The 26588-nt window shown below is 47.2% G+C and overlaps 1 protein-coding gene across 1 annotated transcript in view; it reads left to right on the forward strand.

The window, feature by feature from the left end:
- SLC25A48 (solute carrier family 25 member 48) overlaps positions 1-26588 on the forward strand; it is a 44235-nt gene that overhangs the window by 11588 nt on the left and 6059 nt on the right. Inside the window, exons 5-6 of the mRNA XM_068981216.1 lie at positions 12944-13201; positions 16934-17067. Of these exons, the coding sequence (XP_068837317.1) occupies positions 12944-13201; positions 16934-17067 (392 nt within the window). The remainder of the gene's footprint in view (positions 1-12943; positions 13202-16933; positions 17068-26588) is intronic.

Raw genomic sequence — 26588 nt, forward strand, 5'->3', positions numbered from 1 at the left:
TGGTTCTTCCTGTGACCTCAGCTATATACCTGACAGATGTTGTGGATAAGACCCCTCTGCTTGGCCGCCTTCTAAGTGGCCTCCATGTGAGCCCTCTGCCCACAGAGGCTGGGTGGGGAGTCAGCTGTGCTGACACATGGCTGAAGCCCCAAAAGGTCACTCAGGAGCATCCTGGGCCAGTGCCTCTCCTCCCCCGACTGTTACCCAGGCTCCTTGATTCACCTGCCCTCCCCGCTCAGCTGGGCAGGTGTCCAGGGCAGGTCTGCACAGACTCCAAGCATGGTGCTGATGCTCCTCACAAGGGCCCCTCCTACCCCAAGAATAGGAGTCACAGCTGCTAGGTGCTCAGTGCCCCAGGGCCCATGGTCACTGTGAGCATGCAGGGAGATGCAGAGCAACACTGGGATGGTTCACCCAGAGAGTCACAGAGCACGCCCCGCTGGGGGCCACTGAGGAGATGCAGGGCAGGGGCATCCTCACCCCCACCTACCTATGCTGAGTCATGTCTTGGTACCGTTCAGTTTGACCAAAGGGTTGCACCTCTGAAAAGAGTTCGAAGCTCGCTGATCTGGTCCTGTGTCAGAGGCAGAAGCAAAGATGTAGAGAAATGAAGGGGCATTGTGAACAGGCCTAGAGCGCAGGAGTCCTGACCCCCAGGCTGGTTTTTTGTGCTCTCCTGTCTACTTTCGCAAAGTTGTGTTGGTCTAGGGTGCAGAGTAGGTCCCTCTCCATAAGCCTTGGAGCTCTTCGGGGTCCACATGTCGGACGAGTGTCAGTGCTGGGGCTCCTCGGTTCATGGGGGCAGCCCCGCCCGCTTCACAACCAAGGCGCCTCATCCCGGGAAGGGGAGGAGAGCGGGGCAGGTGTGCATGCGTATCTGTGAGGGCCCCCAGCCAGCCTGGACACCCAGGGAGAGTGCTGGGACGCAGCATGCCGGGACATTCACAGACAAGTTCATCGGTGAACTTTGACAGTGCTGGGTTCCATCCTTTGTTCTTCCCTCGCCCACCTACGCTTTCCCTGAAGAGGGTTCTAGAATGGGGGCTGACTTAGCAGGCTAAGGCCTGAGCTACAGGAATCCTGAGGCCGGACTAGAAGCCTCCGAAACTAGAGGAAGGACGGGAGCAGCTCCAGAATAGCCAGACCCAAGAAAGGCCCCACCCCTGGGTGTGCAGGAGCCTGACTTTTAGGGAGCGGAGCAGCCTCCGTTAGGAGCTGCCAAAGCTGCTAAGTGCTCATCGTGTCCTGACACTGTGTTAAGTGCTGTTTATGCATGGCCCCATTTAACAGCCACCCGACAGTGTGAGGATCATTTACCCAATACACAATAGTTATGCACCTGCTGTGTGCCAGGCCTATGGCTAAGTGCTGAGGCCATAGTGGTGGACAGAAGACTCTGTCTTGTTCCTCTTGCAGCTCTCCGTCCAGCGAATGGGCAGACAGGCATTGGGCCACTCCAGATAGGGTGGGGGAGAGTGGGAGGGGCTCTCAGTCAGGCTGGGGGTCAGGAAGGGCTTTGGCGAAGGTGGTGGGAGGAGTCGAAAGAGGGCCTGGAGGTCAGGACTGGGCACCTGGTCAAGGCCACACTGAGGGCCACCTGTGCCTGCTCACCTGGGTCCTGGGGGCCTGGGGCAGAACTCCCTAGAACTGCCATCTGGGACGTCAGGACTCTTGTGGAGCCCTTGTTAGCTGGATAAGTCCTCTGAGCAGGGAGGACGTGGGGGCGTGCGCTCTCCGTATTCCTCCCCAGCATCTCATCCTACTCCTGCATGGATGGGACCATGGCCCAGGTTGTAAGGTTATCTGCTGTACCAGAAGGAAACCGGTTCTTAAGCAAACCCCTTGAGGCAGCAACAGAAAATGAAAATGCACTTGTTCTGTCCTTCCCAGGGTGCCAGGAAGCTAGCCTTTAGGGAACTCAGGGAAGGCTCTTAGACCAGGGGAGGCCCTGCACACAGAAAAACTTTTCTCAGCCCTTCGAAGCTTGAAGTCATCGGCACCTGGTCCCAGGGGCTTATCTGACAGTGCGAACGCAAAGGAGTTGACCTGAATGTGTGGAGAGAAGGTAGAAACCAAGGCTGGAGGGTCCTCCTCAGCTGTGCCCTAGAACCTCCAATCTGGACTAAGCCAGAACACTCCTGGTTGCGGGGGCAAGGAGCCAGTGTTTACTCGGGCTTACCATGTGGCAGGCACTGTGTGAAGAGCTCAGTGTGTTTAATATTCACAAAAACTCGGTTCCTGGACATTTACAAAGGGGAGACAGAGGCACAGGGAGATTCCACTGCCTGCCCGAGGCCCCTGCCCAAGTTGGGGGTGGAGCTGAGATGAGGGCCCAGGCAGCTGACTCAGGACCACTGATGCTGTTTCTGCTTCTGCCCCCAGGGTTTTGTAGAAGCTGAGGCTGCAGCGACTTTGGTAACATCTGGGCCTTTGCACAGAATCATCATGTACAAAACCAGTTGCAGACTTTGAGGGAGGGAAGGGAAGTGGGAACTTGACTCTAAAATGACATTGTTCAAGTAGTGGGCACAGCCCGTGGGCTCCAAGGGATGGGTCTGAATTCTCTGGCTTTGGGCTGCTCTTCTCTTCCTTACCTCCCTCGTCCCCTCAGATGCTCGAGAGAGGGGGCTTTGGTGCCCATGGGTGCCATCCATGCAGGACCAACTACTGGGGATAAAGATGGGGAGGCAGGGGATGGGTCCCCAGGCAGTGCTTTCTGCCCGGAATCCCTCCAGAAGTAGAGGAAGGATGTGGTTTTTCTTTCTCTTGTTCCTCAGAAACCCTCTAGGCCAAAGGTAGGGGGTAGACTCGCTGGGCCCAGGCAGGAAGCATCAGTGAGCACTGGTGCCTGGAGGGTGCACCCTTTTCCAGCGTTTGAACACCTGCAGCCCCCCCCCCCACCCGAGCCTGTGCTTCATTTCCCCCCTTCTTATAGAAAAACAAAACATACTTACTTTCCATGTCACTCTCATATTAGAAATGCAGTCATTCAGCCTTGGTGCCTGGGAGGCAATGGGGAGTGATGGGAATAGTTGCAAGTTGCCCAAATCCTCTCTAAGGGGGTGGCTTCGACTCTGCTCCAGCCGACTATTGCCACACAGCCTGGATCTTTTGCTTTTTAAAAGAAAACAGAGAGCTAGATTTTCCCAGGATCTTTTAATTGGAAATCGTCAGATAGTTCAATCAAAACCAAAGTCAAATGCAAACCAACATAACACCATGCATCCCAGACCATTGTGTGGACTAGACAGTGGGCTGTGGTTAGCCTCCAGCTTGTGGTCTCTGCTCTGAGTCAGGCCCACTCTCCCTGACAACTGTGCTGAGATGCATAAATTTAGGCTGCCTTGTGCGGGGCTTGTGGGATTGCTCATGGCTTGCGGCTTTACCCCAGAATTGCCAGTCCACTTCCTGGGTGGTGACAATGGGGGTCTGTGAGAGACCACGCTCCATACTGAAGGCAGGGGCCAGAGGCCTCTGGCTTCCCTGTTTGGGGGCAGATGTCAGGTGGAATGCAGGCCATGCTGAGGTGAGAACCCCGCTCATCTGATTGGAGACATGCAGATATAAAGCCATTGAGTTCATCCTGATTGTCTGAATGTGGAGGGAAAGAGTAGCCATCCAACCAAGTACAGTCACCATTAATACATTGGTGTATTTCTTCTTCCTTTTCAGTGTGCATAGATGAAATGTTTTAAGAGGTTTTACTCATGTTATCTAGACAGTTTCATATCCTGTTGTTAACAGTGTAACGAACATTTTCCATGTTACTAAAATAACATTATAAAATGAAAATAGATGGATAATATTCAAAACAGATGTACAATAGTCCATAAAATACACACACGTATTTTGAGAGGGATGGTATAGCATGGAGAGAATTCAGTTTCTGGGGTTAGATACCTGCTTCTGTTACCTTCACCGATCGTCAAGAAGCCTCAGTTTGTGTGCTGTGCTAAGTCACTTCAGTAGTGTCAAACTCTTTGCAATCCTATGGATTGTAACCTGCCAGGCTCCTCTGTCCATGGGATTCTCTAGGCATGAATATTGCGTGGGTTTCCGTTTCCTACTCCAGGAGATTTTCCCTATCCAGGGATCAAACCAGCATCTTTAAGTCTCCTGCTTTGGCAGGTGGGTTTTTTATTTGTTTGTTTTTTACTACTAGTGCCACCTGGGAAGCGCAAGCCTCAGTTTACTCATCTGCAATACAGGAATAACAAGAGTAGCTCGTTCATAACTGGGATGGGATAGAATCATGCATAACACATGAAGATCTGAGCACAACGTCTGATACACTGAAAACATGAGATAAATGTTAGCAATACAGTTAAACTTATTATTTAGAAGTCTTCCTACTATTTTAAATTTAGGTTGTTTACAGTTTTTCCTCTTTTAAAAATAGTGATGTGGTCAGCAAATTTGTCCATAAAGAGTTGCCTTCATTTACAGTCATTTCCCTAAATGTGTGGGCTCTTTGATTCATGAATAGGTCAAAGAGTATGGTCATTTTTAGGATTCTTGGTACGTGTTGTGAAATTTGTTACATAGAGGGGTTTTACCAAATGCTATTAGCATTTGCTGAAGTTTAAAGGGAATGTCCATTGGCACTGCCTACCAGCACATGCTGGATGGCAGTCATCCTCATGAAAACTCCCAGCTTCGCGGAGGTTTTCTCCCCGGGGTCTCTGTCACTTGGCCTGAACTCTTTCAGATCTGGCCTTGACAGTAAGGTGCCTGTGAAGGTGCCATTTTCAAGCTGCCATTCCCACAGGCATGAGCTGCACTAGGCTCCCTGCTGGGCCCATGCTGGTATTCGGGGCTGAGGTCCAGGGCCAGCAGTTCTTCTACCTGGGCCAAGTCACATCCTAGAGCCCAGTGGCCAGTGACACTCACTCCTCCCCCATCTGGGAGCTTTCAGGTCTGTGTTTTCACTAAGAACCTAATTAATGTGCAGATCACAAAGCCCGTAACACCACAGGAGGCCAGGGTTTGGGGGACCGGAGGAAGACTCAGCATTAACTCTGTGCTGACCTTTGCAGTGATTTCACTAGGCCCAGCTGGAGGCAAAGGGCTGAGTGTTATGCCTGCTTAATCCACCCTTCCATTCATTCATTCACTAGCATTTTCCCAGCCTCTGCAATGAGCCAAGCTGAGTGGGTACATCAGGCATCAGGCGCACACAGCCCCTGTGTTCATGGAGCCCTCAGTCTGGTGGGGAATCAAATGTGCACTGGAGCGAGAAAGGCCCGTGGAAGACTCTGGAACCTCAGAATCTGGCTCTGCATACCAGGAAGGCTCCAGAGAGGAAGTGGCTGTCAATTGGGCGCTTGAATACTGGCTAGGAATTGGAGGTGGGGAGGGGGAGGTGTTTCAGACTGAGGACCCGATGGAGGGAAGGAGTCAGGGGCAGGAAGGGCAGGTCTGTGTGGGGATGAGTGGGGAGGGGTGGAAGATGCAGGGGCAGGTGTGAAGAGCTTGGGTTATTAGCTGAGTATGGGTTTCTGTGCTATTCTGCAGGCAATGGGGTGTCTTGGACACCAGCATGACCTGAGCAAAGCTGTGTGGCAGGAAGTGATGAACCTGACCTTCAGAGGAATGGAAGGGGTGGGAATGGTAGAGGTAAGGAAGCTGCTGCCACAGACCAGGCGAGAGGCTGGGAACACCTGTCTCAGGGCCATGGACTTTGGGAACACAGGGGAGCAGTAACTCAGAGAGGCATCGATAATGCAGAACCAACAGGCCAATAAGGAGAGAAGAGAGTGCCGAAAATGACCCAGGATTTCAAAGCTGGGTAGCGATGAGGGAGGTGGTACCACCTGCACAGGGAATGAAACAGCAGATGAAGCCTGCGAGACAGAGCTTGGTGGGAGTGGGTCAGCACGCACGCTCGTCCTTGCGCGTGACGGTTTGGATCCCGGCTGGAGAGGCAGTCTCAAGTGAGAATGTGGAGACCTGCCTTGGTTCCTGTTGCTGGGGAGGGGGGAACTCCAGCTGAAATGCTAGGGCAGGAGGTCTCGACAGGAATGTGACAGACGTCACAGTGACAGCTGCAGTCGTGACATTAGATGCGAATGCCACGATGAGCTGCAAAAACAGAGGGGACTGGCAATGAGAAAACGCGCCAAGGGGCTTGAGAAGGAGCTGTACTGACGCTCACAGCTGTAGCTGACAAGTGCCGTGCCTGACCGTGTGTTCTGTGCTAACACACACCCTGAGATTCAGTCACCACAGCAACTCTGTGAGATATGCACTGTCAGTCTCTATCTGGTGGGTGGGGAAATGGACACTGCGTTTAAGTGACTTTTCCGTGCAGTTCCACACCCTGGAAGCACAGTCCTGAGAGACTACTGTCACCGTCGTGGGGAGGAGAGGGAAGAGGGGGGAGCTGCTGAAGCCAGGGTGACAGTGAATGGAGACCAAAGAAAAAGACTTTCTCTTCCAAATCGGGAGAGAAGAAGGACAGAGATAATTGAGAGAGAGTTTTGAGGCAAGAGGAAGGAAGTTGAGGGAGCCTGACCCTACCATATTTAATATAATCTGATGGGATGAAGGGCAGATAGAGAGTGTAGCCAGGATTCGAGGAGGAGAGGGTCCTCCTCGAGGAGAGGACACGCTGACAAGGGCTGGGTTGGATGGCAGCAGTGGGGAGTGCCAGCCGAGGGGTGATCATCAGCCACTCACCTGAACACAAAGCCCATTTGAGTCTGGAAGGCTGTCTGATGACAAAATGGGGTGAAACCATTTCTGCGATTTCCCTGGACCTTCAGAAATGTCTGACTGGGAAAAGGGCAGTAACTGTGCCTCAGAGGCCCTGACTACATCAGTTTGTCTCTTTGGCAACATAGTTTTATTGCTCTCATAAAGATGTGTGGATGCTCAGGGGCATATTTATCTCTAGGCAGGTTAGCCATCTGATACTTTCTAAGAATTTCCCAGTTCAGGGCAGGAATGATTGATGCTAAGCTCTGTAAAGAGATATATGTTGCTCCATCAGTTTCTAAAGAAGGAAGCCTATGGGAAGGCAGGAATTCTTGGAATGTGACAAGTGGCACAGAAACCACAGTTGGGGCCTTCTTCTCAAGTAGGCTGTATGCCAACAGGAAGTGAGGGCTGGAGTGATGGCAGCCCGAAAGTGGAGGGAGGCGTTTTGTGAAGAGGCCAGGCATATAGCCATGCAGTTCAAGAGGCACCCTTGAGTTCTGGACAGTTTGAATCTTTTTCAAGCTGTGGTCTCACATAGCTTTCCACAATTAATGATGATGTACACAACATGACACACCATTGTACAAGTTGCATACAGTAAATAGGGACACACCCATCTGTTCTTTCAGTCAACTGACAAGGGCAAATACTGTCTTGGTCTCTATACTTGACACTAGCGTTGGTAGCTCTCAGTGGTGTGTGGGTTTCCACAGTCTTCCACAGGAGGCTTGGCAGGTCATGGCAGGTCACGGCAGGGCACAGCTGCCTGAGATTGGCAGGTCTGGCTCTTCTGGAATCTGAAATTACATCAGGACAAGTTAATAAAGACAAGAGCAATAACTATTTGCCTCAAGTAAAATACATTTGTACAACACACGTTTTGGTAAACTGCTTGCCAAAGTGCATTCTCAGTTAATTTTCACAAAAGCCCAGTGAGGATATGGAGAGGCCTCTTATTCTTCCCCTTTTGTATATGACAAGGAGACTGAAGGCTAGTGTTGGGGGAGTCTTTTGCACTAGGTTGTACAGAAAATAGCAACTGAGCACCAGAGCAAACTCCAGCTGCTCCTAACACAGAGCTCTTTCTAGTAAACCATCTGCCTATCATGGACTCTCTAGATCATGAGAAAACTGCCATACACTCTACAAATAGGAACCAGGCCAGAGCTTCCCATTGGTAATATCCTGGGGAGGTGAACCCAGGGTCCCCCAGCCTGTTCAAATGCAAACCACAGAGGTTATACCCAGCCTGTCTATTGGAGGATGTCCATCCATAGTACTGGCTGCTTCCACAGCATCTTAGACCAGTGTGGAAGCTTATACCATGATTTGGAAGTGTCTTTTAGTCTCTGGCACAAGGATCAGACAGGGCTGGGCTTGGAGGAACATCCAACATGGGGGGTGAGGCTCTGGGAGGCCCCACTGCTAGAGCTGCCGATCAGATGCTCAAGTGTTCTCTGAATGGTGCTGAGGCACATACAGCCCACAGTGTCAGGCACAGGGTCACAGGGCCTGGGACACATCACAGTGTGTGGTTCCAATACCAGAAAACTCACTGAGCCAGTTAGGGGGAAACCGTGTGCTCCAAGAAGAGAAGCCACCAAAACAGACCATGACAGGGTGCAGCCTTGGCAGGCTCTAGGGGTCCTGGTTTTTCTATGAGTACCTTTTAAAAAATTATCTATCCTATTTGGCCATGTTGGGCCTTAGTTTCAGCCCTCTGGCTTGGTTGTTGTGGAACTCAGGCTTAGCTGCCTATAGGCATGTTGTGTCTTGTTTTCCCAGACCAGGGATCGAACTGAGTCCTGGAAGGTGGATTCTTAACCACTGGACCACCAGGAAAGTCCCTACGAATACTATTTAAATATATGAAATGGAGTCCAGTCCATAGAACAGTGGCTTTACCTTTTGTCCATGATTAAGAAAACACATATGATAAGAAACTACTGTGGATTATCAGTGCATTTAAGTAATTTTTATTGAGTTCCCACAATAGCACCTACACATGTGAGAAAAATGGTCAGACATGTATATGAGATATTTGAGGAATTCTATCAGTCTTCAAGGCTTGTGGATTTGTGGGTCCCTTGAAGTAAACCTGTGCTCCCCCCTTGCACTTGAGAGCCTGCTGGCCCGGGGTATTTGAGCACAGAACACTTGGTGAGCCTGCTCATTGTTGACTGGGGACCAGCAGGGCCTCATCTGTGGGTGGCTGACTTGCTAAGGATTTTCTGGAGAAACTGATGTTTTCAGAAATGATGTTGTGTCCACCTCCAACCCCCACCGACAAACAGAGGAGGTCTGGCGGTGCTCTCCCTTCCAGGGAGTGGTCAGTCCTTTGTGTCCCTGAGGCCTGGGCTCTCCTTACTTCAAGTGGATCTGTGATTAGTTACTGTGCTTCACCTGACTTTCCTGTCTCCAAGGCCATGACCCACTGAAGACACAACAGCATTGCCTGAGGAAGGAAAGAGTTAAAAATGTTTGTGTTTGTGTCTGGGAAGGGTACCGTGGGATGCTGCAGCAGGTCCCTGGGTTCTCAGAAGAGGGGCGCCAGAGGCAGATCTGCAGGGACCTCAGCCTGTAGTTGGGCCAGTGCAGCCTCTCTGAGGTAGGAGGATCCCCCAAGGAGTGACTGTGTGGGTACCTGTGAGGACTGGCTAAACCTGGACGCCCCCATCTCCTGCAAAGCTCTCTGAAGAGGCGCCTGCCATCAGAGGGGCCTCCTGGCCCAGGCAGGAGCCAGCAAGCCAGGTGCCAGATGCTGCTGCTGAGCAGTGGGGCCAGATGGCCACAGCGTGTGGTCCAAGGAGCGATGCTGCTGCTGAGCAGTGAGCCACGTGGCCCAGCGTGTGGTCCAAGGAGCCAGGAGGGGACTGGGCCGAACAACGCAGGGGAGCCCGGAGGAGGGGTCTTTTTAGAACTGTGGAGGCTTTCTGTGCTCTTAGGTGAAGGTGAGGAGCAGAGTGGGGGCTGATATTACTGACTTTGAACATCCTGCCTGTCTTGTGAGCTTGAGTTGATCCTAAATGAATTTAGGAAAACAAAGAAACCCACAGACATCTTGAGTGTTACTGCACCTATTTTAGTAAAAGGCTCTTAGTTTAAAGAGGACAGTAAAAAATGGCCTCAATAGCAAAGCAAATAGCAAAGCATTCAGGGTAGGAAATAATAAAAATTTGATTCATCATCTTATCCTTACTTCAGAACAAAAAGTTCTCGTGAGGGAAACTAAATACATTTCACCCTAGAAGGAAGTATACCTAATGTGAATCCCTTCACGGGCATGTGTGCACCCCCAAGCCCAGGCCCTGGAGGTTCCTGAACAACAGGCTGAGGGGAGGTTTAGTGTGAGCAAAGTACCCACCTCCTTCCTTGGTTCCTTGCACAAAGACATACAAATTCACATGTATCAGTTGTGTATATTTCTGAGAGCTGCTTGCCAGCAACCTCCCAAGTCAGTTTTTAAGGGTCACCAAAATTTGTTTTACCCAGACTAAAACTGGTCCAGAGTTAGAGTTACCAGAGGCTCCGATTCAGAGCTTTTCTAAGTCTGGCTGCCAGGACTCCCTGGCAACACCTTCCCCAGCTGAGCCATGGAGCATCTTGTGGGTTGAGCAACTGATCAGAATGCCTGCTGTCTTCTGCCTCGTGGTCCTGTGTGAATCGTCCATACCACTACCACTAAAGTAGGTGGGCCAGTAACAACTGTCACCTGGAAGAGATGTGCTTTTCATCGGGTGACACGTTGACATCACAGAATCCTTTTACCTTGAAAAGCAGGAGAGGCTAGGGAGCCTTCAGAGTTTTGCTCTGCCTGAGTGACCAAAATGGCTTCCTTCAAGCATAAGATGTCATTTTCTCAGTAGGATGTGGTATCTGGTGCATGTCATGGTCAAAACTCACCAACTGTGCACTTACAAGCTGCACCTTTTATGGGATGTAAATTATACCTCGGTTGAAAAAACAAACTAATGAAAACAAGTAGAAGAGGCCAGAGAAGACGAGGGGATTTTGAGGCTGATTGGTCTCCATGGGAAAAGAGGTGAGACTGGAGAATGGGGAAGAAGTCCAGCCAAGCATGCGTCATCTCAGTGTAATAACAAGGACACATCAAACAAACCTCAGATAAGGAAAGTTCTGTTAACAAGAAGGGGGGTGGTGTACTCTTAAAAAATGTCATTGTCATCATAAAGAAAAAACAAAGCAAGGCTGTGGAGATGCTCCAGATGAAAGGAAGCTACACAGACATGATAACGAAATATAATACCTCATGGACTGGATTCTGTCGTGGGGTGGGGGAGAAACACGCTAAAGGCCAACGTGAGACCTCCGAGAGCGTGAGCACGGGCAGTACGTCAGACAAGGCTTGTCCGTGTGGATTATGAACCTGGCTCCTTTCCCACCACGTGTAGGATGGCGTCCTGATTCTTAGGAATCACAGACTGAAGAATTTAAGGGTAAAGGGCTATTTTGTATGTAACTCACCCTGAAATGGCTCAGAGAATAAAATTGTATATTGTATGTATGGGCCAAAAAATTTCCTTATTGCTTATTTTGGGAGAAAAAGAAAGAAAGTGCAGATTTGGTGCTGGGTTGGGTCTTGATGACAAGGTTGGCTCTCTTTGGCCAAATGTTTTTCCAATTTTATCAGACTCTCTCATTCTATCAGTAACTCCTGAAAGTCACATCGTACCCACAACTGACTGATGAAAACCTTGACTCCAGGTCAGGTCACTGTTACCTGGAGCTGAACCAGGCAAGGTTTAGGAATTGGGACAAAGGCATCTGTTCAGTTTAATTGCACACCCATGTTTGAGTGAGGAGTGGAGGAGGGGTATGGACAGGGAGGGAAGGAGAGGACACACAAACCATAAAACAAACAAGGTAAAATGTTAAAAATAGGTGCAGGGGTAAACGTGTTCTGGGTAAAATTTTCTCTTTTTTTTTTTGTACTTTTTTTTTTCAAATTTGAAATTATTTCCAAGTAAAAAATTTATGTACAAATGTCAGGGATGAGCTGCAAGGAGTTGAGGGCTTCACAGTATCACCTTGTGTCCAGAAGGCCCTGACAACCAGCTTAGACTCGTGTTGATGTTCCAGGTCAGCATTATAATTATATTGATGTAATAGTTGTAAATGGATCATTTTCAAGCAATTAAAGCTAGATTGCTTATGTTATAATCTTAGAAGATTATGAGAGAATTTCCTTATTGCTTATCCTGAAAAGAAAAGGAGAAAAAGGGCAGATTTTTTGTTGACAAAGCCAGTTGGTGGTTGGACAGGTGTTTTTTTTTTTTTTTCCAACATCTATACCTCCAAACAAGCAGAATGTTAACAGGAGCTCTCCTTCAGTAAGTAACTTTTGAGCTCTACATTGTACTCATAGTTGATTCATGGAAACTTTGATTTTAGGGACAAATCACTGGTACTTCCATGTAAGCATGGCCCAGGCAAAGTTTATATGTTGGGACAATTACATCTATGTGGTTTAATGCCAAATTTTTCCAGGATGACCCTGGTGGTATCCTAATGGCTTTGGGAGAGAAAGGAGTGTTCAGTGATCTCTCAGAGTGCTCTCAAAGACTGCAGTGTCTGACCTTGCCCTGAGCTCAGAGTGTTCTGTGCCCCTAAATGTGGCTGCCACACCTGCTCACTCCCTGCGGGATCCCTTGTAAAAGAGAATGGGACTCGGCCTCCTGCAGTTGGCCTAACGCACATGGCCATTATCCCTCTCTTCCCTCAACACGGAAAGAAAATACGGGACTAGTTTGTTAAAGGAAAATTTCCAGGCAAATAGTTTAGTTTTAAATCTCATATGATTTTTAGCATGCTATGCACAAGTAGACACACACACACATACCCACACAGTGTGTTGGATTTTACAGCCTGTGCTTCAAGACAGAGCATGGTCTGGCTCAGCACATTTGTTCTGAGACATCGTGCAGTCACATCTGCGCAGAATGCCATAGTGATGGTTGACAGGGAACCCCTGGGCATTCTAAGGCAACTGGTTTTTTGTCACCTGGTGGGACTGCCTCCAGTCTGGCTGCACGTGCTGGCAAGGGCTCCACACTGGGACTTCAGAAGCCCCATGTGAGCTGCCAAGACAGGCAGAAGGTTTGGTAAAAATCAATTGGTGACGTGAGTGGGAACTCTCAATGGGCTGGGCTGGGCTGCCTCAGTGCCAGAGATGGCCAGTCTCCTGCCTTGGGCCACTTGCCACCTTTTTGCTCTGTCTTTGCAGCCAACCTCGGTTTGAAGCCCAGAGTGGCAGCTCTTGGGGAACAGCCAGCCTACCAGGGGCCTGTGCACTGCTTTGCAACCATCGTGCGGACAGAAGGCCTGGCGGGGCTGTACCGGGGAGCCAGCGCCATGCTGCTGAGGGACGTTCCAGGCTACTGCCTCTACTTCATCCCCTACGTGTTCCTGAGTGACTGGATCACGCCCGAGGCCTGCGCAGGCCCCAGCCCCTGTGCTGTGTGGCTGGCAGGCGGAGTGGCGGGTAAGGGCAGCATGGGTGACCCCTGACCCTGTGCTGACCACCGTGGTGGGACCATGGGGCAAGGGTGGGGCTATCCAGCCACTCTTCCAACAGGTCTTCGTTAAGCACCTGCAATGGTCAGACCTGGGGCCTCCTTGGTGGCGCAGTGATAAAGAACCTACCTGCAGTGTAGGAGATGTAGGGGGCTTGGGCTCAGTCCCTGGCTTGGGAAGATCCCCCGGAGCAGAGCATGGCAACCCGCTCCACTATTCTTGCCTGAAGAATCCTCATGGACAGAGGAGCCTGGCAGGCTACAGTCCCTGGGGTCGCAAAGAGTCGGACATGACCACAGCGACTTAACACACACATGTACTCACACAGACACACACACACACACACACACACTCACACACTTGCATGCACATACACACGGTCAAACCTAGCCAGGCAGAGGAAGGGCTAGGGATGGGGAATGGCCCCCCTCTTTCTCCCCGCACCTTCTCTCTGAGTCCCTACTTGGGCTCTTTCTGCTTTCAGTTGGAACGTGTATTTTGAGCACTCACTCTGTCAGGTAGCGCTGAGCTTTGGAAAGAAATTCTGTTATCATGGTCCACCTTTTAAAAATATTGGCACCCTCCAAGTCTTTCTAACATGAGGATTTCATTCTCCCCAGAAGGTAGGAATCACTCTCCCCATTTTTCAGATAAGAAAACTCAAGTTCAGAGTGACCAACCCAAAGACACACAGCTAATGCAGACAGTATAGCGGGGACACTGCCGTCAGAAAGAGCCAAGTTCAAATCCACACTTAGTCACTTTGTGACCATGGACTGGTTATTTAACCTCCCTCCTCAGAACCCATGCTGCATCTCCATGTCACTTCAGCTGGAAGTCAGTGACCTTGCAGTGCTTTCAAGGCCATCAGCAATCTGCTTGTTACCTTTCTGCACTCCTTTTCTGCTCACGTCCCCTTGCTTAGTTCAGTGTCAGTCACACTGGTCCATTTCCTGCAACTTGACCGTGCCTGGCTCCCTCTCCACCACAAAGTCTTTGCACTTGCTATTCCCAGGGCTTGGATTTAGCAACACATAGGCCACCAGTGACTTTGACAAGATTTGGATGAAGAGAAGGGTGTGAGAACCTGATTGAAGTGGGATCAAGAGAGAATGGGATGAAAGAAATTGGAGAACCCAAGTACGCACAACACTTCTGAGGGATTTGACTGCACTGTACTGGGGAAGAGAGAAACTCAGCTATAGTCAGAGAGGGGAATGGAAGTCAAGAGAGGATTGCTTCTTAAGAAGGCTTGTAGCCTGGTATGTTTGATGTTGACAGGAAAGATCCACTGGAAAGAAGAAAGTTGTCATGACGTCCCTGGTGGTCCAGTGGCTAAGACTCTGAACTCCCAGTGCAGGGGACCCAGGGTTCAAGCCCTAGTCAGGGAACCAGATGCTGCAACTAAAGATCCCGTGTGCTGCAACTAAGATCCAGTGCAGTGAAATAAATATTTTTTTTAAAAAAAAAAGAAAGAAAGAAAATTGTCATTCTTTCTCCTCCTCATCATAACCAGCTGTGCTTGAAACAGGAAATACATAAAAGAGCCTACATCTTAGCCATCAGACCCCAGTGTTCCCCATGCCCCTGCATGTCTGAGGCCTGGCCTGTGCCAGCTCCCAGTAAGTGCTCAGTAAGTGCCTGTTGGCTGAGAGGGCAGGCAGGCCCCTACTGCTCTCATTTCTGGTGAGAACAGGTGCATGTAGCCTGGCAGGCAAACCTGTTTTTGTAATACGCAAGCCCACAGGCTGAGAACAGAGGGATATGCCAGGGAAGCACCTGGACTGACTCCAGGGAAAGCAGCCCCATTTTTCCTGGCAGGAGGTGGGAGATGCCCAGAGGGTTCCCAGAGAACCAAGGCTAGGAGGCCAGGACGGGCAGGGAGCTGGGGACAGGCTAAGGCCTCATTTGGGAGCTGCTGGGCACCAGTTACAAAACTTTGCAAACCAGCTGCCTTGGACTTTGGCATCAGTTTGTTTTTGTCTCCCCATCAAAGAATGTTCCAATGTCTGTGTTTACACAATAACCTGGGGCTGTTTTCTTGGAGTCCTTTAAAGTCACAAAAGTGCTCAAACCAGGACACCTGAGCTTTATCCGATGAAGAAGACTCAGTGGCACATGGTCCTAAGGCTTCTTCGATTCCACATCACTGCAAAAGATAAGCGCTCTTTAAAGACCTGCCCCTCCGCTCTTCTCTGCAATCCCTGGGCTGGCCAGCAGCCTATCTGCTAGTGTTTGCTTAGCGTCTCTGTGGACCACCTGCCCTGCCTCCTGAGAAACCTGTATGCAGGTCAGGAAGCAACAGTTAGACCTGCACATGGAACAACAGACTGCTTCCAAATAGGACAAGGAGCGCGTCAAGGCTGTATATTGTCACCCTGCTTATTTAACTTCTATGCAGAGTACATCATGCGAAACGCTGGGCTGGAAGAAACACAAGCTGGAATCAAGATTGCCGGGAGAAATATCAATAACCTCAGATAAGCAGATGACACCACCCTTATGGCAGAAAGTGAAGAGGAACTAAAAAGCCTCTTGATGAAAGTGAAAGTGGAGAGTGAAAAAGTTGGCTTACAGCTCAACATTCAGAAAACGAAGATCATGGCATCTGGTTCCATCACTTCATGGGAAATAGGTGGGGAAACAGTGGAAACAGTGTCAGACTTTATTTTTTGGGGCTTCAAAACCACTGCAAATGGTGATTGCAGCCATGAAATTAAAAGACGCTTACTCCTTGGAAGAAAAGTTATGACCAACCTAGATAGTATATTCAAAAGCAGAGACATTACTTTGCCGACTAAGGTCCATCTAGTCAAGGCTATGGTTTTTCCAGTGGTTATGTATGGATGTGAGAGTTGGACTGTGAAGAAGGCTGAGTGCCGAAGAATTGATGCTTTTGAACTGTGGTGTTGGGGAAGACTCTTGAGAGTCCCTTGGAATGCAAGGAGATCCAACCAGTCCATTCTGAAGGAGATCAGCCCTGGGATTTCTTTGGAAGGAATGATGCTAAAGCTGAAACTCCAGTACTTTGGCCACCTCCTGCGGAGAATTGACTCATTGGAAAAGACTCTGATGCTGGGAGGGATTGGGGGCAGGAGGAGAAGGGGACGACAGAGGATGAGATGGCTGGACGGCATCACTGACTCGATGGATGTGAGTCTAGGAGAACTCTGGGAGTTGGTGATGGACAGGGAGGCCTGGCGTGCTGCGATTCATGGGGTCACAAAGAGTCAGACACGACTGAGCGACTGAACTGAACTGAACTGTGTTCAGAATAAATTGTGCCTCTGGGGAGCTGCCAGCCTTCAGCCTCAGGTCTCACCCTGAACTCCCTCCCCTGTGTGTGCTTGGAAGGTACTGGGCCTTTTCTTGCAATAAAAGCTGTCAATACAGGCTTCTGCTTAGGAAGCACTAACTACTCACCTGTCTCTGTGCTAAATGCTTCATATGTGTTAGTTCATTTGTCCTCACAGCAGTCCCATGAAGAGAGGTGCTGCTGGCACATTTTACAGAAGACAAACCCAAGGCCTAGAGGAGGCAGAAAACTTCTGTAGAGTCCCACAGCATGTGGTGAGGGAGGATCAGGGACCCCTTTCCTAGGTCCTTACCCTGAGCTCCTTCCAGAAATCTACAGGGAGCCAGCGCCCCTCCAGACCCTGACCAGCTAGCCCCTCATAGCTATTTGTCTCTCTCTTTACAGGAGCAATTTCTTGGGGAACGGCAACTCCTATGGACGTCATGAAGAGCCGACTGCAAGCTGATGGGGTTTATGTAAACAAATACAGAGGTGTCCTGGACTGCATCTCTCAGAGTTATCAGAAAGAAGGTCTTAAAGTAAGCCCTGCAGCAGTCACATGTCAGTGACGTCTGGGGTCAATGTCAGTCCCAGGAGGGCTGCTGCTGCCACTGCTAAGTCGCTTCAGTCGTGTCCGACTCTGTGCGACCCCATAGATGGAAGCCCACGAGGCTCCCCCCATCCCTGGGATTCTCCAGGCAAGAATACTGGAGTGGGTTGCCATTTCCTTCTCCAATGCATGAAAGTGAAAAGTGAAAGTGAAGTCGCTCAGTCGTGCCCAACTCTTAGCAACCCCATGGACTGCAGCCTACCAGGCTCCTCCGCCCATGGGATTTTCCAGGCAAGAGTACTGGAGTGGGTTGCCATTGCCTTCTAGAGTTACACTATTACAATCATTGATCATATATCGAACTAGACATTTGATCAAACTACTTCAAGGGCTGCTGCTGCTGCTGCTGCTAAGTCGCTTCAGTCGTGTCCGAGGCAGGGTCAGACAAATGCAGGGATGTCAGGCTTTAATAGGGAAACCAGAGTGCTGGGGGTTGCCATTACCGAGCACTGCGAGCACTGCCTCTGGGGAGCTGCCAGCCTTCTGCAGTGGCCTCACCCTGGACTCCCTCCCCTGGGCATGTTCAAAAAATACTGAGCTGAGAGGTTCAGAGAGGACTGGTAACCAATCTGAGGTCACACAGCTGGCGCGTGATAGAGCCGGGGCCTGGACCCACCTCCAAGTCTCCAAGCTTGCCTCCTTATCCAGTCCTGTGGAAGCTCTATAGTCAAATCCCACTGGCCTTCAAAGGCAGATTCCCTGGAGATTCTCAGTTCTTTTGCCAGATCCCCAGGCTGGGAAGCCTGATGTGGGGCCTAGAGCCTTCACAACCGTGGGAGAAAATCTTTGGTATTATTGTTCTCTGGTTTGTGGGTCGCCCACCCAGTACTCTTGCCTGGAAAATCCCATGGACGGAGGAGCCTGGTAGGCTGCAGTCCATGGGGTCGCTAAGAGTCAGACACAACTGAGCGACTTCACTTTCACTTTTCACTTTCTTGCATTGGAGAAGGCAATGGCACCCCACTCCAGTACTCTTGCCTGGAAAATCCCATGGACGGAGGAGCCTGGCGGGCTGCAGTCCATGGGGTCGCTAAGAGTCGGACACGACTGAGTGACTTCACTTTCACTTTTCACTTTCTTGCATTGGAGAGGGAAATGGCAACCCACTCCAGTGTTCTTGCCTGGAGAATCCCAGGGACAGGGGAGCCTGGTGGGCTGCCATCTATGGGGTCGCACAGAATCGGACACGACTGAAGCGACTTAGCAGCAGCAGCAGCAGCAGCACCAGGTGAGTATGGGATTTGGTTTTATTGTGATTGCACCCCTCCTGCCGTCTGGTCGCAGCTTCTCCTTTGTCCTTAGATGTGGAGTATCTTTTTTTTGTGGGTTCCAGAGTCCTCCTGTTGATAGTTGTTCAACAACTAGCTGCGATGTTGGTGTTCTCACAGGAGAAGATAAGCACGCATCCTTCTACTCCACCAACTTGAGCCAATCCCCTGCCTCCTCAGCCAAATAGGCTGGGAACTTCTTCCTCACTCCCTGCTCAGCACCTCGCCCTCACCCCTTTGCCAAGTAAGAACTCCCAGACCTGCCACAGTCATCATATCTCACAAGGTCCAATTCCCCGATCTGTCTGCTGCTTTCCACCCAATGCCAGCCAGACTCCATCACCTCTGGTCTCGGCTATTGAAGTAGCCTCCAGCCTGGCCTTGTCTCTCTTCTCCTGAACCCAGAGGGCTTGTCCTAAATCCTAGCCTCTTCTTGCCTCTAAACTATCTCAGAATGAAGATCAGGTTTCCACATCTAGTGTCTCAGGTTATAAACTAATTCATCCCTATCTATCTTCCCTCCCATGATACCTCCTAGACCCCTCATACTTGCTCTTCCTCAAATGGGCCCCTGGCTTTCTTGTAGTGCTTCTTAGAGGCTTTTCTGGTGGCTCTGTGGTTAAAAAAAAAAAAAAAAAACCCGCCTGCCAACGCAGGAGACATGGATTCCATCCTTGGATCCCCTGGAGGAGGAAATGGCAACCCACTCCAGTACTCTTGCCTGGGAAATCCCACAGACGGAGAAGCCTGGCAGGCTACAGTCCATGGGGTTGCGAAGAGTCAGACATGACTTAGCGACTAAACAACAACTTGGCTAAACAACAGCAAAACTTTAATCAGCAGACTTGAGTTCCAAACCAGGTCTGGCTACTTGTAAGCTAGGGGAATCCAGGCAAACTTTATCTGTCTAGTCCTCAGTTTCTCCTATGATAACCATCCCTACCATAAACAGAAGAGACATTTGAAGGTTACATTAAATGAGGCATGTAAAAAGTGCTCAGCTTAATGCATAATACATAAAGAACATTTAGAAAAAGTTAACTTATTAGTATTAGCATTGGTATTTGTATGTATTAGTACTAATTTACTACTGACCTCTAGGCCTTCTCTCATATGGCTGCCTCATCCCAAACCCTCCATTTTTTACTAACTGCCATCCAAGTGTGTTCAAACTTCTATTTTTTTACTCCAGTGAAGGGCCAGAACTTCTCCTCCAGAAACCTGGACTTCCACAAAGGTTCTGTGTGAGACTGCCCAAGTCAGTGTTCTCCAGGTCCTATAGCCAAGAGTGGCTGGAACCTTTTCACAGGCCACTGCAGATTTCCCTGCCAGGACTGAGGTCTATCTGCCTATTAGCTGATGCACAGGTGGGCAGCATCCTGTTGGGTCCCTTGGTGTAAGGTGCTGGATCCCACAGCTCCCACAGAGGCACCTTTGTTCATGGATGGTTGTTTAATCTTTGTTGTTGAAGTAAGGGCAAAACGAAGGATGTCCTGTGCTGCCACGATGCTGGTGTTACTCTCCCTGTGTGTCTACCTATTGTGAGATTTTTATTTCTTCATACACCTTCAAATCACTATCTAGTGATATTTTATTTCAGCCTGCAGGACTCTCTTGAGCTTCACTTACAGGGTAGTGTTAGTCACTCAGTCATGTCTGACTCTTTGTGATCCCATGGACAGTAGCCTGCCAGACTCCTCCATCCATGGGATTCTTCGGGCAAGAATACTGGAGTGGGTTGCCATTCCCTTCTCCAGGGGATCTTCCCAACCCAGGGATTGAACCCAGGTCTCTCGCATTGCAGGCAGACTCTTTACCATCTGAGCCACAGGAAAGCTCTTACAGGTTAGGTCTAGTGGTAATGTACTTCTTCAGCTTTTATTTATCTCTCACTCTTGAAGGATAGTTTTTCTGGATACAGAATCCTTTTTCAACGGTTTTTATTTTATTTTAGATCTTGGCTTATATTGGCCCATTGCTTTCTGGTCATGGAAGTCTCTGATGACTAATCTGCTGAAAGTCTTATAGAGGATCCTTTGTATATAATGAGTCACTTCTCTCTTGCTGCTTGCAAGATTCTCTCTTTGTCTTTCAAAAATTTATTATAACGGGTCTTAGTGTGGATCTCTTTGAGTCCATATTACTTGGAGTTCATTGAGCTTCTTCAATATTTACATTCATGTTTTTCATCAAGTTTGGGAAGTTTTGGGCCATATTACTTCAAATACTCTCTGCCCGCCCCCATTCTTCTTGGACTCCCACAATATACTACTCTGCTTGAGAGTTTCCCCCAAGTCCCTTAGGCGCTGTTCATTTTCCTTCACTGTTTTTTCTTTCTGTGTCCAAGACTCAATGATTTCTCTTGTCCTGTCTTTAAGTTTGCTCATTCTTTCCTCTACCTGCTCAAATAAACCTTTGAATCCTTCTGGTAAATTTTTTTCATTTCAGTTATTCATTCAGTACATTTCAGCTCCAGAATATGTCTGGCTTCTTTCCGGGTTTTCTATTTTTTTAGTTGATATTTCTGTTTTGTTCATATATGATTTTCTTGACACTCTCCACATCTTTAGTTTTTCAAGCACCTTTAAGAAGGGTGTTTTAAAGTCTTTGTCAAGCAGATATACTATCAAGTCTCTTTGGGGGACATTTTTTGTTGATTTTTTTTTTCTTTGAGTGGACCATACTTTCCTATTTCTTATATGCCTTGTAATTCTTTTAATTGAAAACTAGACATTTGAGTCTAATAATGTAGTAACTCTAGAAATCAGATTCTGTCTCTTCCCCAGGGTGTGGTAGGTTTCGTTTTTGATTGTTGTAGGCTATCTCTGTGCCAAAGATCAACCTGAGGTGTAAACTTAAGGTTTTCTCAGTTTTTTTTCTGAGCCTGTGCCTTTCCCTGGGCATGAACAGTCACTTTTAATTTTCCCCATACATGCAGTTGCTTTTGAATTTCCTAGCCTTTAATGTCTGGCTCTCAAAAGAGGAAAAAAGAGAAAAATGAAGGGAAAGGGGTCACCATTCCTTTAAATTCCCTGGAAATCACTTCAGCCAGAGGAGGAGGGGCTTTCAAAATGGAGGGGGACATTAAACAAGAATGACTGTCTTCCTCTTTGCACCTCATGATCAGAAACAGCAATCAGTGGCCAGGAGCAGATGTCCAATATATTCGGAGGATGAGGGTTTCGTTGCCCACCCTGGTTCCTGCAAGCTGTGTGCAGGTTGCTCCAGGAACATGTGCACAGCTGCCTGCCAAAGGGCTTGGAGTGGGGGATAGGTAGCTGCTACTCTGCTAAAAGCTAACATTGACCAGAATTAACCACTTCCCAAATGCTCCCCTGGAACTTGGAAGCCTTCAGTAAACTCCAGAGTTCTACACTAGTTACATCAGACAAATTCTGTCAGTGTAATAGTTGTCTAGGTGGGGAGACAGAGTCCTGACATCTTCTACTCTGACATCTTCTTAGAATTCTCACTTCAGTTTTTTCCCTCCAGTTTTACTGAGATATAATTGATGTACAGCATTGTGGATGTTTAAGGTATACAACATAATGATTTGACTTACATATATCATGAAATGATTAATGCAATAAGTTTAATGAACATCCATCATCTCATACAGATATAAAACTAAAACATAGAAAAACTTTTTTTTTCCTTATAATAAGAACTCAGGGTTTCCTCTCAATCACTTTCATATGTGATGTATAGCAGTGTTAATTATATTTATCTTATTGTATATTACATCCCTAGTACATATTTATCTTATAACTCAAAGTTTGTGCCTTTTGACCACCTTCATCTAATTTCCCCTCCCATCACCCTTCACTTCTGGTAACCACAAATCTAATGTTTTTTTCTGTTTGTTTGTTTTAGAAGTATAATTGACCTACAACACAATGTTAGTTCCTGGTACACAGCATAGTGATTTGATTTTCCTGTACATTTCAAAATGATCACCATGATAAGTCTAGTTACCGTCTGTCACCATACAAAGATATCACATAGTCATTGACTACATTCCTCATGCAGTACATTTTATACCCATGACTCATTTATTTTGTAACTGAAAGTTTGTGCTTGTTAATCTCCCTCACCTATTTCTCTCCCCCTCAACACTCTTCCCCTCTGGCAACCACCTGTTTTCTCTCTGTATCTATGGCTGTGTTTCTGGTTAGTTATGTTTGCTCATTTGTTGTGTTTTTTAGACTCCACATATAAGTGAAATCATACGTTTTTATCTTTGTCTTATTTCACTTAGTATAATACCTTCTAGATTCATCCATGTTTTCACAAATGTCAAGATTTAATTCTTTTTATGGCTTGGTAATATTCCATTGCATGTATATGTATCTTCTTTACCCATGCATCAATTGATACACACTTAGCTTTCTTCCATATCTTGGCTACTGTAAATAATGCTGCAATGAACATAGGAGTGCATATATCTTTTCTAATTAGTGTTTTCATTCTCTTTATGTAAATACCCAGGAGTGGAATTAGTAGATTGTGTGGTTGTTCTATTTTTTAATTTATTTGAGGAACTTCCATACTATTTTCCATAATGGCTGCACCAACTTACCATTATGAACACTTTTCTCCACGTCCTTGACAACATTTGTTATTTCTTGTCTTTTTGACGACAGTCATTCTGCCTGGTGTGAGGTGCTATCCCACTATGGTTTTAATTTGCATTTCCCTGATGATTAGTGATGTTGAGCACTTTCCATGTGTATGTTGGGCATCTATATGTCTTCTTTAGATAAATGTCTATGCAGGCCCTCCGTTCATTTTTAAATCAGGTTGTTTGGGTTTTTGATATTGAGTTGTATACATTCTTTGTATATTTTGAATATTAACCTCATTGGATATATCATTTGCAAATATCTTCTCTCACTCATTAAGCAGACTTTTCCTTTTGCTGGTAGTTTCCTTCACTGTGAAAAAGCTTTTTAGTTTGATGTAGTCCCATTTGTTTATTTTTGTTTTTGTTTTCCTTACCTGAGGAGACTGCTCATAAAATACTGCTAAGACTGATGCCAAAGAATGTACTGCCTTTGATCTCTTCTAGAAGTTTTATAGTTTCAGGTCTTACATTTAAGTCTTTAATGTATTTTGCATTTATATAGAGTGTGAGAAAGTAGTCCAGGTTTTCCAAAACCATTAATGGAGAGGCTGTCTTCTCCCTATTTTACACTTTTAGCTCTTTTGTTGTAGATCAATTGCCCATGTAAGTGTGGGGTCATCTCTGGGCCCTCTATTCTGTTCCATTAATCTATTTGTTTGTTTTTGTACCAGTACCATACTATTTTGATTATTGTAGATTTGTAGTATAGTTTGAAAGCAGGGCACATGATACTTCCAGCTTTGTTCTTTCTTATGAAAGTGAAAAAGGAGAGCGAAAAAGTCGGCTTAAAGCTCAACATTCAGAAAACGAAGATCATGGCATCTGGTCCCATCACTTCATGGGAAATAGGTGGGGAAACAGTGCAGTGTCGGACTTTATTTTTTTGGGCTCCCAAATCACTGCAGATGGTGACTGCAGCCATGAAATTAAAAGACGCTTACTCCTTGGAAGAAAAGTTATGACCAACCTAGATAGAATATTCAAAAGCAGAGACAATGCTTTGCCGACTAAGGTCCGTCTAGTCAAGGTTATGGTTTTTCCTGTGGTCATGTATGGATGTGAGAGCTGGACTGTGAAGAAGGCTGAGCGCCGAAGAACTAATGCTTTTGAACTGTGGTGTTGGAGAAGACTCTGGAGAGTCCCTTGGACTGCAAGGAGATCCAACCAGTCCATTCTGAAGGAGATGAGCCCTGGGATTTCTTTGGAAGGAATGATGCTAAAGCTGAAACTCCAGTACTTTGGCCACCTCATAGGAAGAGTTGACTCATTAGCAAAGACTGTGATGCTGGGAGGGATTGGGGGCAGGAGGAGAAGGGGACGACCGAGGATGAGACGGCTGGATGGCATCACTGACTCGATGGACGTGAATCTGAGTGAATTCCGGGAGTTGGTGATGGACAGGGAGGCCTGGTGTGCTGCGATTCACGGTGTCACACAGAGTCGGACATGACTGAACAACTGAACTGAACTGAAAGATACCACCAAAAAAATATTAGAATTCTTCAATGAATTTAGCAAAGTTGTAGGATGCAAAATTAATATATAGAAATTTGTTGCTAACAATGAACTAACAGAGAAACCAAGAAAACAGTCTTTCTTTACAGTTGCATAAAAATACACAGAAATAAGTTTAACTAAGGAGGTAAAAGACTTGTACTTGGAGAACTGTAAGACATCAGTGATGACACAAAGAGATAGAAAGATACACTATGCTCATGCTTGTTAAAATAATTAATATTATTTAAAAGACCATGCTCCTTAAGATAATCTACAAATTAAGTGTGATTCCTATCAAAATATCAATGACATTTTTTCACAGAACTAGAACAAATCATTCTAAAATTTGGATGGAAATACAAAAGACCCAGAATAGCCAAAACAATCTTCAGTTCAGTTCAGTTCAGTCTCTCAGTCGTGTCCGACTCTTTGCGACCCCATGAATCACAGCACGCCAGGCCTCCCTGTCCATCACCATCTCCCGGAGTTCACTCAGACTCACGTCCATAGAGTCCGTGATGCCATCCAGCCATCTCGTCCTCGGTCGTCCCCTTCTCCTCCTGCCCCCAGTCCCTCCCAGCATCACAGTCTTCCAATGAGTCAGCTCTTCTCATGAGGTGGCCATGCAGACTACTGGAAAATCTCATACATCACTACTGGTGGCATCTTTAGGATTCCCTTTGTGTGTAGTATCATGTCATCTGCAAACAGTGACAGTTTTACTGCTTTTCAAATTTAAATTCCTTTTATTTCCTTTTCTTCTCTGACTGCTGTGGCTAGGACTCCCAATACTATGCCGGATAAACGTGGTAAGAGTGGATTTCCTTGTCTTGTTCCTAGTCTTAGAGGAAATGCTTTCAGCTTTCACCGTTGAAAATGAAGTTAGCTGTGGGCTTGTTATATCTGACTTTATTATGTTGAGGTATATTCCCTCTATACCCACTTTACTGAGAATTGTTATCACAATTGGATGCTGAATCGTCTTTTGTATTTTTTTTTTTAGCAGAAGCACAGTTGGTGATTCAACCAAGTACAGAGGGAAACATAAGAGAGATTCAAAAGAGATGCTCAATTTTTGAGATATTCTGTTTTCCCAAGTATTAATGTGTTCTATTTCCAAAAAGTCTGCAGAAGCAAAATATGTTGCTGATATCATTTCCTATGAAATGTTACTGTGTTGTTAAATGCAAAGTCCTAGAAAACAACTGAGGTCAGATGATTGATTTCTTAATCTCAAAAGCATCTGACCCACAGTGTATATTCAGACAGGTTTTAAGTCATAATAGCAATATTAAAGTTGATTACACTGTTGATGGAGACTAATTATTTTTATTAGTTGGTTAAAAATGTTATAGTATTTATAATATAAAAATAGGAAGCTTGAAAAGGTATAAGGGGGACACAAGAGTGACCCTCTTGTGACCCCCAGTCTTTTCTCAAAGGCAATCAGTTATGAGTTTCTCATGAGATATTTTCAAATATTCACAAACTGTGCACGCATATATGCATGTATATGTATTTATGTGTGTTTGTATAAGTGTTTGCATATAAACATACATAGTACCATGAAAAAATCCTATACATCCTGGAAAGTTGGGTAGTCTCCCCATCAGATCCCCAGCAGTAGCAGGAAGAGCACCTTTTCCTAAGCCTGGAGCTGGCTCCAGTCCCAGTGGGCTTAGTGCTGGCTTTATGGAGTCCCCATTCCCACAGAGTTCTGCTGCAGCTCACTGAGGCTGCAACCTGTTCTCACTTCCCTATGGAAGAAGAACTCGATGTAGTAAAGAACTGGAAAGGAGTGAAATAAAGATGATGATGCCCAGTTTTAGTAGCCCCTTATAACTCGGTGATTACCAGGAAAGCAGTCTTGATGATGGGGGAACTAGAAGTCCATGGACTTCGGGGGCAGCCCCAAGTCAGAATGGTAGAAAGGTGGGGTAGTTTGGGATCCATTCTCTGCCTGCTTTGAGGACCATCCTGAACCACGTGGGCCATAGCTCACACTTGGAGAGTTGCCATCTGCAGTAAGGAGGCTGGAGGAGCGACTTGATGTCCTCTGGC

The sequence above is a fragment of the Capricornis sumatraensis genome, chromosome 9 (genome assembly GCF_032405125.1).
Source record: "Capricornis sumatraensis isolate serow.1 chromosome 9, serow.2, whole genome shotgun sequence".
Classification (NCBI taxonomy): domain Eukaryota; kingdom Metazoa; phylum Chordata; class Mammalia; order Artiodactyla; family Bovidae; genus Capricornis; species Capricornis sumatraensis.